This window comes from Bombina bombina, chromosome 4 (genome assembly GCF_027579735.1).
Source record: "Bombina bombina isolate aBomBom1 chromosome 4, aBomBom1.pri, whole genome shotgun sequence".
Taxonomy (NCBI): domain Eukaryota; kingdom Metazoa; phylum Chordata; class Amphibia; order Anura; family Bombinatoridae; genus Bombina; species Bombina bombina.
Window position 1 is genome coordinate 948,469,970 of NC_069502.1, and position 17,139 is coordinate 948,487,108.

General features: G+C 39.2%; 1 protein-coding gene across 1 annotated transcript in view; it reads left to right on the top strand.

Moving 5' to 3' along the window:
- Positions 1 to 17,139, top strand: part of LOC128657571 (two pore calcium channel protein 1) — a 291,641-nt gene that overhangs the window by 91,438 nt on the left and 183,064 nt on the right. Inside the window, exon 5 of the mRNA XM_053711945.1 lies at positions 5,789 to 5,905. Within this exon, the coding sequence (XP_053567920.1) occupies positions 5,789 to 5,905 (117 nt within the window). The remainder of the gene's footprint in view (positions 1 to 5,788; positions 5,906 to 17,139) is intronic.

A 17,139-nucleotide genomic window follows, 5' to 3' on the forward strand; every position in this document is an offset into this window, starting at 1 on the left:
ACATCACCTATTCACTATAGCGAAAACTTGTACTTGAATGCTAACTGTATACCTATTGAGCTATCTATGATATTGTACCAACTGAGTTATACAACTACCGCTCAGCAGTTATATTCACAGTTAATAGCCATAAGTTATATTTTTACTTTAGGGACTAGTGTTAGGGATTGTTCTTATTTTCACCGCACCTCCCTAATTCTAGGTTTTATATATAAATATATGTTAACCCAATCAATATGGTACCATAAATATTGACTTTAAGAATATAAAATTCATTTTATGGGTGTATTTAATGTATCCTACCACTATACCCCATCAGGTGTGTAATTCAATCTATACGACCACACTCTGATGGTTGGAGATCTGAAATACCAATTACTAGGACATATACCCTGTTCTATTACCTGGGCACTGTGATAGTTGAATACTATCAGTAGATATACACCTTCAGCGGGCACGTAATATTGTCAAGTATCAACTGTCCCCACTTTGTTTGTAAATATCAATACAGACACCCAATAACCTATGCTAATTGACTTATTTTTGTCCGCACAACTGACTATCAGGGACATTATTTACTTCATATATTTGTAACTCAAATCGTATTCAAAGGTTATATTTTCAGCTATACTGATTCATTCCTATGCTATTTAATATCACCCTAGTTAGCCACTGTTTGGTACCCCAAACCAATTTTAGTGCATCCTGAACAAATACAGTGGCTGGTGGAGGAGACCAGTGTTATATTTCACTTGTATTGTACCGGGTACCTATTTTGTGTACCACTGCTATCTGGAGCAGTGCCCTTACCCTTTCATCTTGGGGGGCCCCTCATGTTACAGTGTTTTTAATTGTGTGTACCGTCTCAATTTGTTTTTTAATGTGAAATAAAAGCTAAGTTTTAAACGTCTCTATGCAGACAGAATGTTCTTGCATGGATCCTTTCTATACTGTGTCCAATACTGACATATACCTATCTAATTGTTGAGTGCTATCCATGTACATTGCTTGTTCAGTCTTGTACTGAATTCGTTTCATATATCTCTCTCTACATATGTACAGCACCCGCCCTCTAGCTACTGATTATGGTACCCCCTATTCATGGGGTTGATTATAATTAATTAGGGCAACAATTCCGGTAGTGCCATCGTCATTCCTTTTCTCCTTGTATCATAAAATCCACTGCTGTTCCCACATAGGACTGAGGAGTGCAAGAAAACTTCAGTTGGGGGGAACGGTTTGCAGGTTAGGCTGCAATAAGGTATGTTCAGTCATTTATTTCTAGACAATACTGTGATAATGCTAGAAGAGACTGATAATATCCCCATGAGGGAAGGGTAAGCTGTATTCAGAGACTAAGTATGGAATTGCAAGCTTACATAACAGGGCTAGTTTATGCTGGTTGACACTGCTTAATGACAAACTTTTTTTATTGAAAAATTTCGTTTTTTGAGACACTTTGAAGGTTCCTTTGGGTTTCTTTCAGGGGTTATTACCCACATGGCTATTACTAAAACACTTGAGAGTGTTTCCTTAGGCCTCACAAGCACCGGAGTGAGGTGGGTGGGGCCTAATTTTGCGCCTCAGATGCGCAGTTATTTCGACTAGAAGTTCAGGCTGTTTCACATGGAGGGTCCTGCTGCAGTTTGAGGGCCTATAAGAAGCTTTTTCCCCACAAATCTGGTCCTAAGGGTGCAGGTAGGGCCACAGCAGAGCTGTGGCAAGGTGCTGAAATTTCTTTAACCGTTTTTTTTTTTTACTACTGTCGATCCGGTTTGGGCATTAAGGGGTTAATCGTTTATATTGCTAGTGGTGCAATCTTACTGGTACATACTGTAAAAATTTTGAAAAGTTTGCTGCATTTTTTCACTGTTTTTGCAAGATTGTGTGCCTTTTTTATTTCTTAAAGGCACAGTACCGTTTTTTTCAAAGGGCTTTTAAATTTAAACTAGAACACCTCTGCTTATTGCTCAGGGAGGTATTAGTTACTCTGGATGACTGCGACCCTATGGTGGTTCCAGAGAAATTGTGTAAAATGGACAAGTACCTAGAAGTTCCTGTTTACACTGATGTGTTCCCGGTCCCTAAGAGGATTGCGGATATCGTTACTAGGGAGTGGGATAAACCAGGTATTCCCTTCGTTCCCCCTCCTGTTTTTAAGAAAATGTTCCCCATATCTAACCCCATACGGGACTCGTGGCAGACGGTCCCTAAGGTGGAGGGGGCTGTTTCTTCACTTGCTAAATGCACAACTATACCTATAGAAGACAGTTGTGCTTTCAAAGACCCTATGGATAAAAAATTAGAGGGTTTACTTAAGAAATTTTTTGTTCAACAAGGTTTTCTTCTCCAACCTATTGCGTGCATTGTTCCTGTAACCACTGCAGCTGCTTTCTGGTTCGAAGCGCTGGAAGATGCGCTCCAGACGGAAACCTCATATGAGGACATTATGGACAGAATTAAGGCTCTTAAGCTGGCTAATTCTTTTATCACAGATGCCGCTTTCCAACTAGCTAAGTTAGCAGCCAAAAATTCAGGTTTCGCCATTTTGGCGCGTAGGGCGCTATGGCTAAAGTCCTGGTCGGCCGATGTGTCGTCAAAATCCAAACTCTTGAACATCCCTTTCAAAGGAAAGACCCTCTTCGGGCCTGAATTGAAAGAGATTATTTCAGAAATCACTGGGGGAAAAGGCCATGCTCTCCCCCAGGACAAGTCCTTCAAGACAAAGAATAAACAAAATAATTTTCGCTCCTTTCGGAATTTCAGGAGCGGTCTCGCTTCATCCTCCCCTGCTGCAAAAGGTTAACACTTCACAACCCAGGGCTGGAACAAGGGTAAACAGGCCAAGAAGCCTGCAGCTGCCTCCAAGACAGCATGATGGGGTAGCCCCAGATCCGGGACCGGATCTAGTAGGGGGCAGACTCTCTCTCTTCGCTCAGGCCTGGGCAAGAGATGTACACAATCCCTGGGCCTTAGAGATTGTATCTCAGGGATATCTTCTAGAATTCAAGGACTCCCCTCCAAGGGGAAGGTTCCACATTTCTCGTCTGTCTTCAGACCAGACAAAGAAAGAGGCGTTCTTATGCTGTGTAGAAGACCTACATACAGTGGGAGTGATCCACCCAGTTCCAATTGCGGAACAAGGGCTGGGGTTTTACTCAAACCTGTTTGTGGTTCCAAAGAAAGAAGGAACTTTCAGACCAATCCTGGATCTAAAAATTCTAAACAAATTCCTCAGAGTCCCATCATTCAAGATGGAGACCATTCGGACAATCTTACCAATGATCCAGGAGGGTCAATATATGACCACCGTGGATTTAAAGGATGCGTATCTGCACATTCCTATCCACAAAAGATCATCACCAGTTTCTCAGGTTCGCTTTTCTGGACAAGCATTACCAGTTTGTGACTCTTCCTTTCGGGTTGGCCACTGCTCCCAGAATTTTCACAAAGGTGCTAGGGTCCCTCCTTGCGGTTCTAAGACCGCGGGGCATAGCAGTGGCGCCTTATCTAGACGACATCTTAATTCAGGCGTCGACTTTCCAAAGAGCCAAGTCTCACACAGAAATTGTATTGGCCTTTCTAAAGTCTCACGGGTGGAAGGTGAATATCAAAAAGAGTTCTCTCTCCCCCCCTCACAAGAGTTTCCTTCCTAGGAACTCTAATAGACTCGGTAGAAATGAAAATATTTTTAACGGAGGTCAGAAAGTTAAAACTCTTAACCTCTTGCCGAGCCCTTCATGCCATTCCTCGGCCATCTGTAGCTCAGTGCATGGAGACAATCCGGCTAATGGTAGCGGCAATGGACATAGTCCCTTTTGCACGGATACACCTCAGACCACTGCAACTATGCATGCTCAAACAGTGGAATGGGGATTATGCAGATTTGTCTCCTCAAATACAGCTGGACCAGGGGACCAGAGATTCTCTTCTCTGGTGGTGGTCTCAGGATCACCTGTCTCAGGGAATATGTTTCCGCAGACCAGAGTGGATCATCGTAACGACCAACGCCAGTCTGTTGGGCTGGGGCGCAGTCTGGGACTTCCTGAAAGCTCAGGGTTTATGGTCTCGGGAAGAAGATCTTCTCCCGATAAACATTCTGGAACTGAGGGCGATATTCAACGCTCTCCAGGCATGGCCTCAGCTTGCTGCGGCCAAATTCATCAGATTTCAGTCAGACAACATCACGACTGTAGCTTACGTCAATCATCAAGGGGGAATAAGGAGTTCCCTAGCAATGACGGAAGTAACCAAAATAATCAGGTGGGCGGAGGATCACTCCTGCCATCTCTCAGCAATTCACATCCCAGGAGTAGACAACTGGGAGGCGGATTTTCTAAGTCGTCAGAGTAGGGTTGGTTATGTGGGTGGTGGGTTTTAATGTTGGGGGGGTATTGTACTTTTTTTCAGGTAAAAGAGCTGATTACTTTGGGGCAATGCCCCGCAAAAAGCCCTTTTAAGGGCTATTTGTAATTTAGTATAGGGTAGGGCTTTTTTTATTTGGGGGGGCTTTTTTATTTTGTTAGGGGGATTAGATTAGGTGTAATTAGTTTAAAAATCGTGTAATTATTTTATTATTTTCTGTAATTTAGTGGGGGGGTTTTGTACTTTAGATAATTTTATTTAATTTTATTTAATTGTATTGTAGTTAATGTAGGTAATTAATTTAATTATAGTGTAGTGTTAGGTGTAATTGTAACTTAGGTTAGGTTTTATTTTACAGGTACTTTTGTATTTATTTTAACTAGGTAGCTATTAAATAGTTAATAACTATTTAATAACTATTGTAGCTAGTTAAAATAAATACAAACTTGTCTGTAAAATAAAAATAAACCCTAAGATAGCTACAATGTAACTATTAGTTATATTACAGCTATCTTAGGGTTTATTTTATAGGTATTTAGTTTTAAATAGGAATAATTTATTTCGATTTATTTAAATTTTATTTAAGTTAGGGGGTGTTAGGGTTAGTGTTAGACTTAAGTTTAGGGGTTAATACATTTAATATAGTGGCGGCGGTGTAGGGGGGCAGATTAGGGGTTAATAAATATAATGTAGGTGGCGGCGGTGTAGGGGGGGCAGATTAGGGGTTAATAAATATAATGTAGGTGGCGGTGGGCTCCGGGAGCAGCGGTTTAGGGGTTAATACATTTATTAGAGTTGCGGCGGGGTCCGGGAGCGGTGGTATAGGGTGTAAACTGTATAGTATAGTGTGGGTGTTTAGTGACAGGGTACCAAGAAAGCTGTAATAAAGCCGAAGAGCAGCGAGATCAATGACTGTTAGTTAACAACAGTCTGCTGCTCATTGCCCCATACTTGGTGCACAGCTTTTTGACAGCTTTTTTGGTAACTTTGGAGAACGTATTCAGGTCCGCGGCAGCGATGTTAGGCGATCTTAGGTGAGCGTATTGGTGCCGTCGAATGCAGGTAAGTTGACGGCTTGATAATTAGATGCCATTGTGTGAACCAATGTGAAGAGGCATACATATATGCAGCCACCAATCGGCAGCTAGCTCTCAGCTAGCATTCCTGCTTCTGAGCATACCTAGGTATTCTTATCATCAAAGGATACCAGAAGAAGAAAGCAAATTAAATAACAAAAATAATTAGGACATTTTTTATTTTGCTGTCCTTTTAAATATATATATTTCAAATAAAGAAAATGAGAAATTATACAGAACATATTTTCAAAATTGTTGTTTGTAATTTGATACAGTAATACAGAATAAATAGTCTAGATGAGTATACCACAAGCTAATTTTGTTTTTCTTTTTTTTCTTTTGTAAAGCTCAATTTAATTGATTTGATTGTGTATGCCGCTTTGAGTCTTGCTCAAATACAAAGTATTCGATGGTCGCGAGTACTGAGAACAATTTATTTGGTAAATTTTGCAGAAAGCAGACAGGTAAGCATAACAATGTGTGTGATATATTTTGTATATTATATTTCTGTCTTGCCAAATGTGATTATTTTTATTTTTTTAAAGCTTACATGAACTAGTCAATTTGTCACCCTACATCTTTTTAAATAGTTCACCCAATACATCTACGCAAATCCTGCTTGGTGGACAATGCATTTTGTGAAATTAACAGCTTTTTTTTTTTTAAATAAGATGCATTTACTACCTTAAAGGGACAGTCTACACTAGTGATTATCTTGTATCTAAGCCTCTGCAAACTGCCCCCTTTTTTCAGTTCTTTTGACAGACATGCATTTTAGCCAATTATTGCTGGCTTATAGGAACTCCATGTGCGTGAGCACAGTGTTATCTATATGACACACATGAACTAACACCCTCTAGTGGTGAAAAACTGTCAAAATGCCCTGAGAGAAGAGGTGGCCTTCAAGGGCTTGGAAATTAGCATATGAACCTCCTAGGTTTAGCTTTCAACTAAGAATACCAAGCGAACAAAGCAAAATTGGTGATAAAAGTACATTGGAAAATTGTTTAAAATTACATGCCCTATCTGAATAATGAAAGTTTATTTTGGACTAGACTGTCCCTTTAAATGTATTATTCTTCATTGAATATTGTAAAAATATACACAAATGAAATTAGCTCTGCCTCAAAGTTGGAGAGGAATAGGGAAACCCTGACTTCAGAAGCTTTAAAATATTATTTTGCTCATCAAGCAATTAGCAGAGTGGGAAGCAAGTGCTAGTTTAGGAGCTATGAAAGAGGGGAGAAAGTGTATTAGACATTGGCCCTTGATATAATGCCTGTTAAGCTTGTGGTGCAGACCCTTATAATTGTATATAAGAAAAACTTATAGAAAGAAAGAGAAACAAAACATGTATTTTGTTTAAAAAAAGACAGGGAATTCAGCACTCTTTTGAAAGGAACACAGCTCCAAAATTAAAGTATACAAAAATATATTAATTTATTAGTATACAAAGACACTTCAATCTGAGGATGCACCACATTTCTCACAAAAAGTAAAAAAGTTACATCTCTTAGAGTATTGGCAAAAAGTTTTCTTACCCAAGTTACACATATACAGGGAGTGCAGAATTATTAGGCAAGTTGTATTTTTGAGGATTAATTTTATTATTGAACAACAACCATGTTCTCAATGAACCCAAAAAACTCATTAATATCAAAGCTGAATATTTTTGGAAGTAGTTTTTAGTTTGTTTTTAGTTTTAGCTATTTTAGGGGGATATCTGTGTGTGCAGGTGACTATTACTGTGCATAATTATTAGGCAACTTAACAAAAAACAAATATATACCCATTTCAATTATTTATTTTTACCAGTGAAACCAATATAACATCTCAACATTCACAAATATACATTTCTGACATTCAAAAACAAAACAAAAACAAATCAGTGACCAATATAGCCACCTTTCTTTGCAAGGACACTCAAAAGCCTGCCATCCATGGATTCTGTCAGTGTTTTGATCTATTCACCATCAACATTGCGTGCAGCAGCAACCACAGCCTCCCAGACACTGTTCAGAGAGGTGTACTGTTTTCCCTCCTTGTAAATCTCACATTTGATGATGGACCACAGGTTCTCAATGGGGTTCAGATCAGGTGAACAAGGAGGCCATGTCATTAGATTTTCTTCTTTTATACCCTTTCTTGCCAGCCACGCTGTGGAGTACTTGGACGCGTGTGATGGAGCATTGTCCTGCATGAAAATCATGTTTTTCTTGAAGGATGCAGATTTCTTCCTGTACCACTGCTTGAAGAAGGTGTCTTCCAGAAACTGGCAGTAGGACTGGGAGTTGAGCTTGACTCCATCCTCAACCCAAAAAGGCCCCACAAGCTCATCTTTGATGATACCAGCCCAAACCAGTACTCCACCTCCACCTTGCTTGCGTCTGAGTCGGACTGGAGCTCTCTGCCCTTTACCAATCCAGCCACGGGCCCATCCATCTGGCCCATCAAGACTCACTCTCATTTCATCAGTCCATAAAACCTTAGAAAAATCAGTCTTGAGATATTTCTTGGCCCAGTCTTGACGTTTCAGCTTGTGTGTCTTGTTCAGTGGTGGTCGTCTTTCAGCCTTTCTTACCTTGGCCATGTCTCTGAGTATTGCACACCTTGTGCTTTTGGGCACTCCAGTGATGTTGCAGCTCTGAAATATGGCCAAACTGGTGGCAAGTGGCATCTTGGCAGCTGCACGCTTTACTTTTCTCAGTTCATGGGCAGGTATTTTTTGCGCCTTTGTTTTTCCACACGCTTCTTGCGACCCTGTTGACTATTTTGAATGAAACGCTTGATTGTTCGATGATCACGCTTCAGAAGCTTTGCAATTTTAAGAGTGCTGCATCCCTCTGCAAGATATCTCACTATTTTTGATTTTTCTGAGCCTGTCAAGTCCTTCTTTTGACCCATTTTGCCAAAGGAAAGGAAGTTGCCTAATAATTATGCACACCTGATATAGGGTGTTGATGTCATTAGACCACACCCCTTCTCATTACAGAGATGCACATCACCTAATATGCTTAATTGGTAGTAGGCTTTCGAGCCTATACAGCTTGGAGTAAGACAACATGCATAAAGAGGATGATGTGGTCAAAATACTCATTTGCCTAATAATTCTGCACTCCCTGTATGCAGAAAACTATCTACATAGAAAACCTATGCATGCAAGGAGGCAATAAAGTTACTTTTTTTTTTTTACCCCTTAACGACGCATGTCGTACAGGGTATGTCTTACAGAAGCTGGTCTTTAAAGACCAGCAACGTACCCTGTACATCGTTAAGGGTTTCAAGCGGCTGGAAGCGATCCTGATCGCTTCCAGCCGCTTTCATGGTATTGCAGTGATGCCTCGATATTAAGGCATCACTGCAATACCTTTTTAGGCACACCAATGCAGAGAGAGCCACTCTGTGGCCCTCTCTGCATCGGCCAGTGATGGTGCCCATCATTGGTGGGTGGGAGCCATTGCAGGGAGGTGGGTGGGCGGCCCATCACTAGGGAACTTCCTTCCGGCTGCTCTTTATGCCGGGTGCGCGCAGTAGCGCGCGCTGGAGGTGAGGGGCGGGTGTGCGCACGTGCGCGCACTCGCAATCTAAGGCAGTTGCTGTGGAGTTTTTTTTGCTGGGAGAGGGTGGTGGGTGCAGAGAAGGGGTGATCTGGGAGGGGGAGGGTGTAGGGTATGGAGGGGGGCAGCTACACTACCGAAAAAGTTAGGTTTAAAAAAAATAAAATAGTTATTTTGCAAAGTGGGTACTGGCAGACAGCTGCCAGTACCCAAAATGGTGGCTAATAGTGGGGGTAGGGTTAGAGAGCTCTTTGGGGGGATCAGGCATGTTGGGGGCTAAGGGGGGATCCTACACAGCAGAATATGATTTTTTTTTTTTTTTTTTAAATAATTAAAAAAAAAAAAAAAAACTTATTTTAGTACTGGCAGACTTTCTGCCAGTACTTAAAGGGACAGTCAAGTCCAAAAAAAACTTTCATGTTTCAAATAGGGCATGTAATTTTAAACAACTTTCCAATTTACTTTTATCACCAATTTTGCTTTGTTCTTTTGGTATTCTTAGTTGAAAGCTAGACCTAAGAAGGCTCATATGATCATTTCTAAGCCCTTGAAGGCCGCCTCTAATCACATGCTTTTGTATTTGCTTTTCACAGCAGGGGAGAGCTAGTTCAGGTAAACCCTATAGATAACATTGTGAGCACGCCCGTGGATTGTGGCAGACACTGCACTAATTGGCTAAAATGAAAGTCAATAGATAATAAATAAAATATCATGTGATCAGGGGGCTGTCAGAAGATGTTTAGATACAAGTTAATCACAGAGGTTAAAAGTGTATTATTATAACTGTTGGTTATGCAAAACTGGGGAATGGGTAATTAAGGGATTATCTATCTTTTAAAACAACAAAAATTATGGTGTTGACTGTCCCTTTAAGATGGCTGGGACAATTGTAAGGTGGGTGAGGAAAGAGAGCTGTTTGGGAGGGATCAGGGGGTGGGATGTGTCAGGTGGGAGGCTGATTTCTACACTAAAGCTAAAATTAACCCTTCAAGCTCCCTACATGCTACCTGATTAACCCCGTCACTGCTGGGCATAATACAAGTTTGGTGCGCAGCAGCATTTAGCAGCCTTCTAATTGCCAAAAAGAAATGCCAAAGCCATATATGTCTGCTATTTCTGAACAAAGGGGATCCCAGAGAAGCATTTACAGCCATTTGTGCCATAATTGCACAAGCTGTTTGTAAATAATTTCAGTGAAAAACCCAAAGTTAGTGAAAAAGTGAACAATTTTTTTTATTTGATCGCATTTGGCGGTGAAATGTTGGCATGAAATATATCAAAATTGGCCTAGATCAATACTTTGGGTTGTCTACTACACTACCCTAAAGCTAAAATTAACCCTACAAGCTACCTAATTAACCCCTTCACTGCTGGGTCTAATACAAATGTGGTGCGCAACGGCATTTAGCAGCCTTCTAATTACTAAAAAGCAACGCCAAAGCCATATATGTCTGCTATTTTTGAACAAAGGGGATCCCAGAGAAGCATTTACAACCATTTGTGCCATAATTGCACAAGTTGTTTGTAAATAATTTCAGTGATAACCTAATATTTGTGAAAAAGTTTGTGAAAAAGTGAACAATTTTTTTTATTTGATCGCATTTGGCGGTGAAATGGTGGCATGAAATAGACCAAAATGGGCCTAGATCAATACTTTGGGATGTTTACTAAAAAAAATATATATACATGTTGAGGGATATTCAGGGATTCCAGACAAATATCAGTGTTCCAGTGTAACTATCGCTAATTTTGAAAACAAATGGTTTGGAAATAGCAAAGTGCTATTTGTACTTATTGCCCTATAACTTACAAAAAAAGCAAAGAACATGTAAATATTGGGTATTTCTAAATTTAGGACAAAATTTAGAAACTATTTAGCATGGGTGTTTTTTGGTGGTTGTAGATGTGCAACAGATTTTGGGGGTCAAAGTTAGAAAAAGTGTGTTTTTTTCCATTTTTTCATCATATTGTATATTTTTTTTTATGGTAAATTATAAGATATGATGAAAATAATGGTATCTTTAGAAAGTCCATTTAATGGCGAGAAAAACGGTATATAATATGTGTGGGTACATTAAAAGAGTAAGAGGAAAATTGCAGCTAAACACAAACACCGCAGAAATGTAAAAATAGCCATGTATAGGATCTGTTTTCTGCAGGATACCTTTAAGTGACCTACCTCGTTTAAAGCCCACTCTAGGGACATCCATCTATTTTTAAACTGGAGTGTTTCATCTGAGCAGAGTATTTGCCAGTTGTTCCCGAGTATTGTTGAAAACTCTTTTTTTATCTGCGGAGTATGTAGTGGTCAGACTAATTTTTTCTTTATTATGTCCTTCCTTCTTAGCAGTATCACTTGTGCCTTCCTTAACCGTGGAAATATGTTCTCGTAGGAGTTTGTTGTGGTATCCCCTTTGTATAAACCGGTTCCTCATTTCTTCAGTTTGTTCATCTGCTTGTTCTGTATTTGTATTGTTCCGTCTTACCCTAAAGAATTGCGATTTCGGGAGGGCCTTTTTTAGTGCGGGGGGATGACAGCTTGAAGCATCCAGAAGCGAATTCCTATCTGTCGGCTTCCTATATAAGGTTGTATTCAACCTATCTCCATCCTTATATATTCTTAGGTCCAAGAATTCTATTTCTTTCTGGCTGTAACTCATCTTAAACTTCAGAGTAGTGTGTTCTGTATTCAACTCATTAAACCATATTTGCAGGTTTTCTTCATTCCCCCTCCAGATAACCAGCAGATCGTCTATATATCTTTTAAAATAAATGTATGTATGTATATATATATATATATATATATATATATATTGTAGTTAAAAAAGGAGAGCGCCACACACTGAGAAATGTATATTTTAGTTGCAATCAACTAAAGATTTTATGCCACTAGTATATACTAGGTATCTAATCACTTGATTAAGGGCTGAACTGCAGCAGTTTTTAGGAACAAGAAAGGTTGTATGAGAGTATATAAACAGCGCTGTATACAGCAAATATAAACTAGAAATACACAATGTGTAGAAAAAAACACTTTATTTTACTGACAGACCATGTCTTAGAACATTTAAAAAGATATTACATATACCTATTCACAAAGAAATAGTATTAAATGTTGCTATTGTATATAGTCCTAACACATAGGTTAAAAAACTATTTGCACAATGGAGGGCAAATTAAAGTTTTTAAGATGAAATGGTGCACTATTGTCCCCACTTTCATACAATATACAAATTTACAACATACAAATATGCAGTATTAAATCACAAGTATAAAAACCTTTTAAAAAACTAAAAATCATATAATACTCTGATAAATGAAGAGCGAGAGAAACTGCAAACACTTGCCTGGCCAGACTCTGTGTATACGTTACCACTACTAGTTTCAGGGTTACGCCCCTTCCTCAGGTGTCACCTGTGGTGGTGGTATCGTATACACAGAGTCTGGCCAGGCAAGTGTTTGCAGTTTCTCTCGCTCTTCATTTATCAGAGTATTATATTATTTTTAGTTTTTTAAAAGGTTTTTATACTTGTGATTTAATACTGCATATTTGTATGTTGTAAATTTGTATATTGTATGAAAGTGGGGACAATAGTGCTCCATTTCATCTTAAAAACTTTAATTTGCCCTCCATTGTGCAAATAGTTTTTTAACCTATGTGTTAGGACTATATACAATAGCAACATTTAATACTATTTCTTTGTGAATAGGTATATGTAATATCTTTTTAAATGTTCTAAGACATGGTCTGTCAGTAAAATAAAGTGTTTTTTTCTACACGTGTATTTCTAGTTTATATTTGCTGTATACAGCGCTGTTTATGTACTCTCATATATATATGTCCTACCGGTGTTGTTGTAGGCGGCGGTAAGACGCCGATATGAGTTATTCGCTTGTCTTGATGAAGGCTTCTGCATAAGCCGAAACGTCAACCTATTCCTATGACGTACTAATGTTGTTGTCAAAAACAATAAATTGACTTTGATTGCTCATAGGCATATTCTATAAATCCTGAGAGTGCCCTCCCTTTCCTTGCTCATATATATATATATATATATATATATATATATATATATATATATATATATATATATATTATATATTGCTATAAACACAAGTAGGGTTGAAAATCTTAATGCATTGACGGGAAGCAGTTTGTTTTTACTTTGCTTGTAGTAGAAGCTGATATACCATCAACAAGGTAGCATAACCACTAGAAATTAACCAGTTGAATAAATTAATAGAGACTCTGCAGACAACTCAAGTAGTAGAAAGTAGTTTCAGACAGACTTGTTTCTTCAGTCTATGGCCCTTAGCTTTAAAGGGATAGTAAACCCACATTTCTCCTGTTAAGTGTAGTCAGTCCACGGGTCATCCATTACTTATGGGATTATAACTCCTCCCTAACAGGAAGTGCAAGAGGATCACCCAAGCAGAGCTGCTATATAGCTCCTCCCCTCTATGTCATACCCAGTCATTCTCTTGCACCTAACTAATAGATAGGACGTGTGAGAGGACTGTGGTTGTTAAACTTAGTTTTTATTTCTTCAATCAAAAGTTTGTTATTTTAAACGGCACCGGAGTGTGTTGTTTTTTCTCAGGCAGCATTAGAAGAAGAATCTACCTGAGTTTTGTGTATGATCTTAGCGGACGTAACTAAGATCCATTTGCTGTTCTCGGCCATTCTGAGGAGCGAGGTAACTTCAGAACAGGGGACAGCGGGCAGGTTCACCTGCAAGGAGGTATGTTGCAGTATATTATTTTCTAAGGAATGGAATTGACTGAGAAAATACTGCTAATGCCGATGTAATGTAAGTACAGCCTTAAATGCAGTAGTAGCAACTGGTATCAGGCTGATATGTATGTATGTTTACACTGAAGTATTTCTGGGGAATGGCACTTCACTAAGAAAATACTGTATACATATAACTTTTAGCCTATTCTGCAGTGAGAGCGGCTAGCAGCAGGCTTTTTAATAACATTTCATAATTTATATTTAAAACGTTTACTGGCATGTTAATCGTTTATTTCTCTGAGGTACTTGGTGAAAAATGTTATGGGCATTATTTTCCACATGGCTGTCGTTTGTTATGAATTAAATCAGTTTACTGAGCTTCCCCACTGTTGTATTATGAGTGGGAGGGGCCTATTTTGGCGCTTTATTGCGCAGTAGAAATTCAGTCAGTCTGCCTTTTTCTCCCTGCATGATCCAGGACGTCTCTACAGAGCTCAGGGGTCTCCAAAACTAGTTTTGAGGGAGGTAATCACTCACAGCAGACCTGTGAGACTGTGCTTTGACTGTGATAAAAACGTTTATATTTTCAATTGTTATCCGTTTTTTGGTATTAAGGGGTTAATCATCCATTTGCTAGAGGGTGCAATCCTTTGCTAACTTAATGCATTTACTGTGAAAATTTGGTTTCTATAACTAATCCGGTTCATTGTTATTTCAACTGTGACAGTTTTTGTGTGCTTCTTAAAGGCACAGTAACGTTTTTTATATTGCTTGTAAATTTATTTGAAAAGTATTTTCCAAGCTTGCTAGGCTAATTGCTAGTTTGTTTAAACATGTCTGACACAGAGGAATCTCTTTGTGCAATATGTTCAAAGGCCAATGTGGAGCCCAATAGAAATTTGTGTACTAATTGCATTGATGCTACTTTAAATAAAAGCCAATCTGTACATGTTGAGGGGAAAGTTATGCCGACTCAGACATTTCAAATTTTAAATTTAAGCTTGAGAACCTCCGTGTATTATTAGGGGAGGTATTAGCGGCTCTGAATGATTGTAACACGGTTGCAATCCCAGAGAAATTATGTAGGCTGGATAGATACTATGCGGTACCGGCGTGTACTGACGTTTTTCCTATACCTAAGAGGCTTACAGAGATTATTACCAAGGAGTGGGATAGGCCCGGTGTACCCTTTTCCCCCCCTCCTATATTTAGAAAAATGTTTCCAATAGACGCCACCACACGGGACTTATGGCAGACGGTCCCTAAGGTGGAGGGAGCAGTTTCTACTCTGGCTAAGCGTACCACTATCCCGGTGGAGGATAGCTGTGCCTTTTCAGATCCAATGGATAAAAAGTTAGAGGGTTAAAGGCTATTACAATCCAGAAGGGTGGGACGGACACCTACTCCTCTATTTAGATTTAACACTTTAAACTTAACACACCACATTGAAAGTTACAGTATAGTTACACTAAATCTTATAGAATATTCCGTTTGCTTACCATTGTTGTGAATAAACAGTTAATTATGGATATTAAACCCTTATGATAGAATTGTAACATTAGAACCCTTTAGGGGGAATGGTTTGAAATATTTGTATAGTGACCCGCAAAGAACCTCTGTAAGAGGAAAAAGAACAAAGGACTTACGGAACTCAGGACTATACAGTTTAAGTTGAGAACTCACTGAAAGAACTGGTCACTTGTTGCTAATACTTGCAAATCAGAGACGCTTTGTGTAGAAATTGCCTACAGTTATTGATCACTTTTTGTCAACTTCTAAACATGTTAATTTGTTTGTAAAACCAATAAAAAAATTATTTAAAAAAAAAAAAGTTAGAGGGTTACCTTAAGAAGTTTTATCTAAATTGCCAGAACTTAGAGGTAAACGCGACCACTCTGGGGTGAGAACAGAGTACGCTGATAATGTTAGAGCCATGTCTGAAACTGCGTCACAATTGGCAGAACATGAAGACGGAGAGCTTCATTCTGTGGGTGACGGATCTGATCCAAATAAACTGGAAACAAAAGGCTTCAGCTACCTCTCTCTCCTTCTGGCTTCGTAGCATAATACGTTTAGCCTATGAGACTGCTGGACAGCAGCCTCCTGAAAGAATTACAGCTCATTCTACCAGAGCTGTGGCTTCCACTTGGGCCTTTAAAAATGAGGCCTCTGTTGAACAGATTTGCAAGGCTGTGACTTGGTCTTCACTTCACACTTTTTCCAAATTTTACAAATTTGACACTTTTGCTTCTTCGGAGGCTGTTTTTTGGAGAAAGGTTCTTCAGGCAGTGGTTCCTTCCGTGTAAAGATCCTGCCTGTCCCTCCCGTCATCCGTGTACTTTTAGCTTTGGTATTGGTATCCCATAAGTAATGGATGACCCGTGGACTGACTACACTTAACAGGAGAAAACAAAATTTATGCTTACCTGATAAATTCCTTTCTCCTGTAGTGTAGTCAGTCCACGGCCCGCCCTGTTTTTTATGGCAGGTCTAAATTTTAAATTATACTCCAGTCACCACTGCACCCTATAGTTTCTCCTTTCTCGTTTGGTTTTCGGTCGAATGACTGGGTATGACGTAGAGGGGAGGAGCTATATAGCAGCTCTGCTTGGGTGATCCTCTTGCACTTCCTGTTAGGGAGGAGTTATAATCCCATAAGTAATGGATGACCCGTGGACTGACTACACTACAGGAGAAAGGAATTTATCAGGTAAGCATAAATTTTGTTTTTTTCTTTAATAATTAAAATAGAGCATTTAATTTTAGGCATCTTTCTAATTTACTCTTATTATCATTTATTCATCCTCTCCATTCTCTTGCTATCTTTATAGCTTAGGAGTCGGCCCATTTTCGATTCAGCACCTGGGTTGCGCTTGCTGATTGGTGGCTAAATGTAGCCACCAATAAGCAAGAACTATCCAGGGTGCTGAACCTTAAATGGGCCGGCTCCTAAGCTTTATATTCCTGATTTTCTAATAAAGATAGCACCTGGATTCTTTCACCACCCTGACATTTTCAGAATCCACCTGGATGCAGCGTAGCCAAACAAAGCATTAGGAAAAAAAACACCTAACTGCCCACACGCAATATTAACAAAAAAACACGTAACTCCCCGCACAAAATAACAAAAAACCTAACCGCCCGCACAAAATAATAAAAACCTATCTGCCCGCACTAAGTATTAACAAAAAAAAAACTATTCGCCCGTACGAAGTATTAACAAAAAAACACCTAAGCGCCTGCAAGAAATATTAACAAACACCTAAACCGCCAACCCCCACATCGCAAAATAATAAAGTAATTAATCCCTAATCCACAAATTAAATGATGCAAATAACATAATTAAAATATTAACCGCTAAACCGCCAACCCCCCAGATTGCAATAAACCTAATTAACCTATTAAC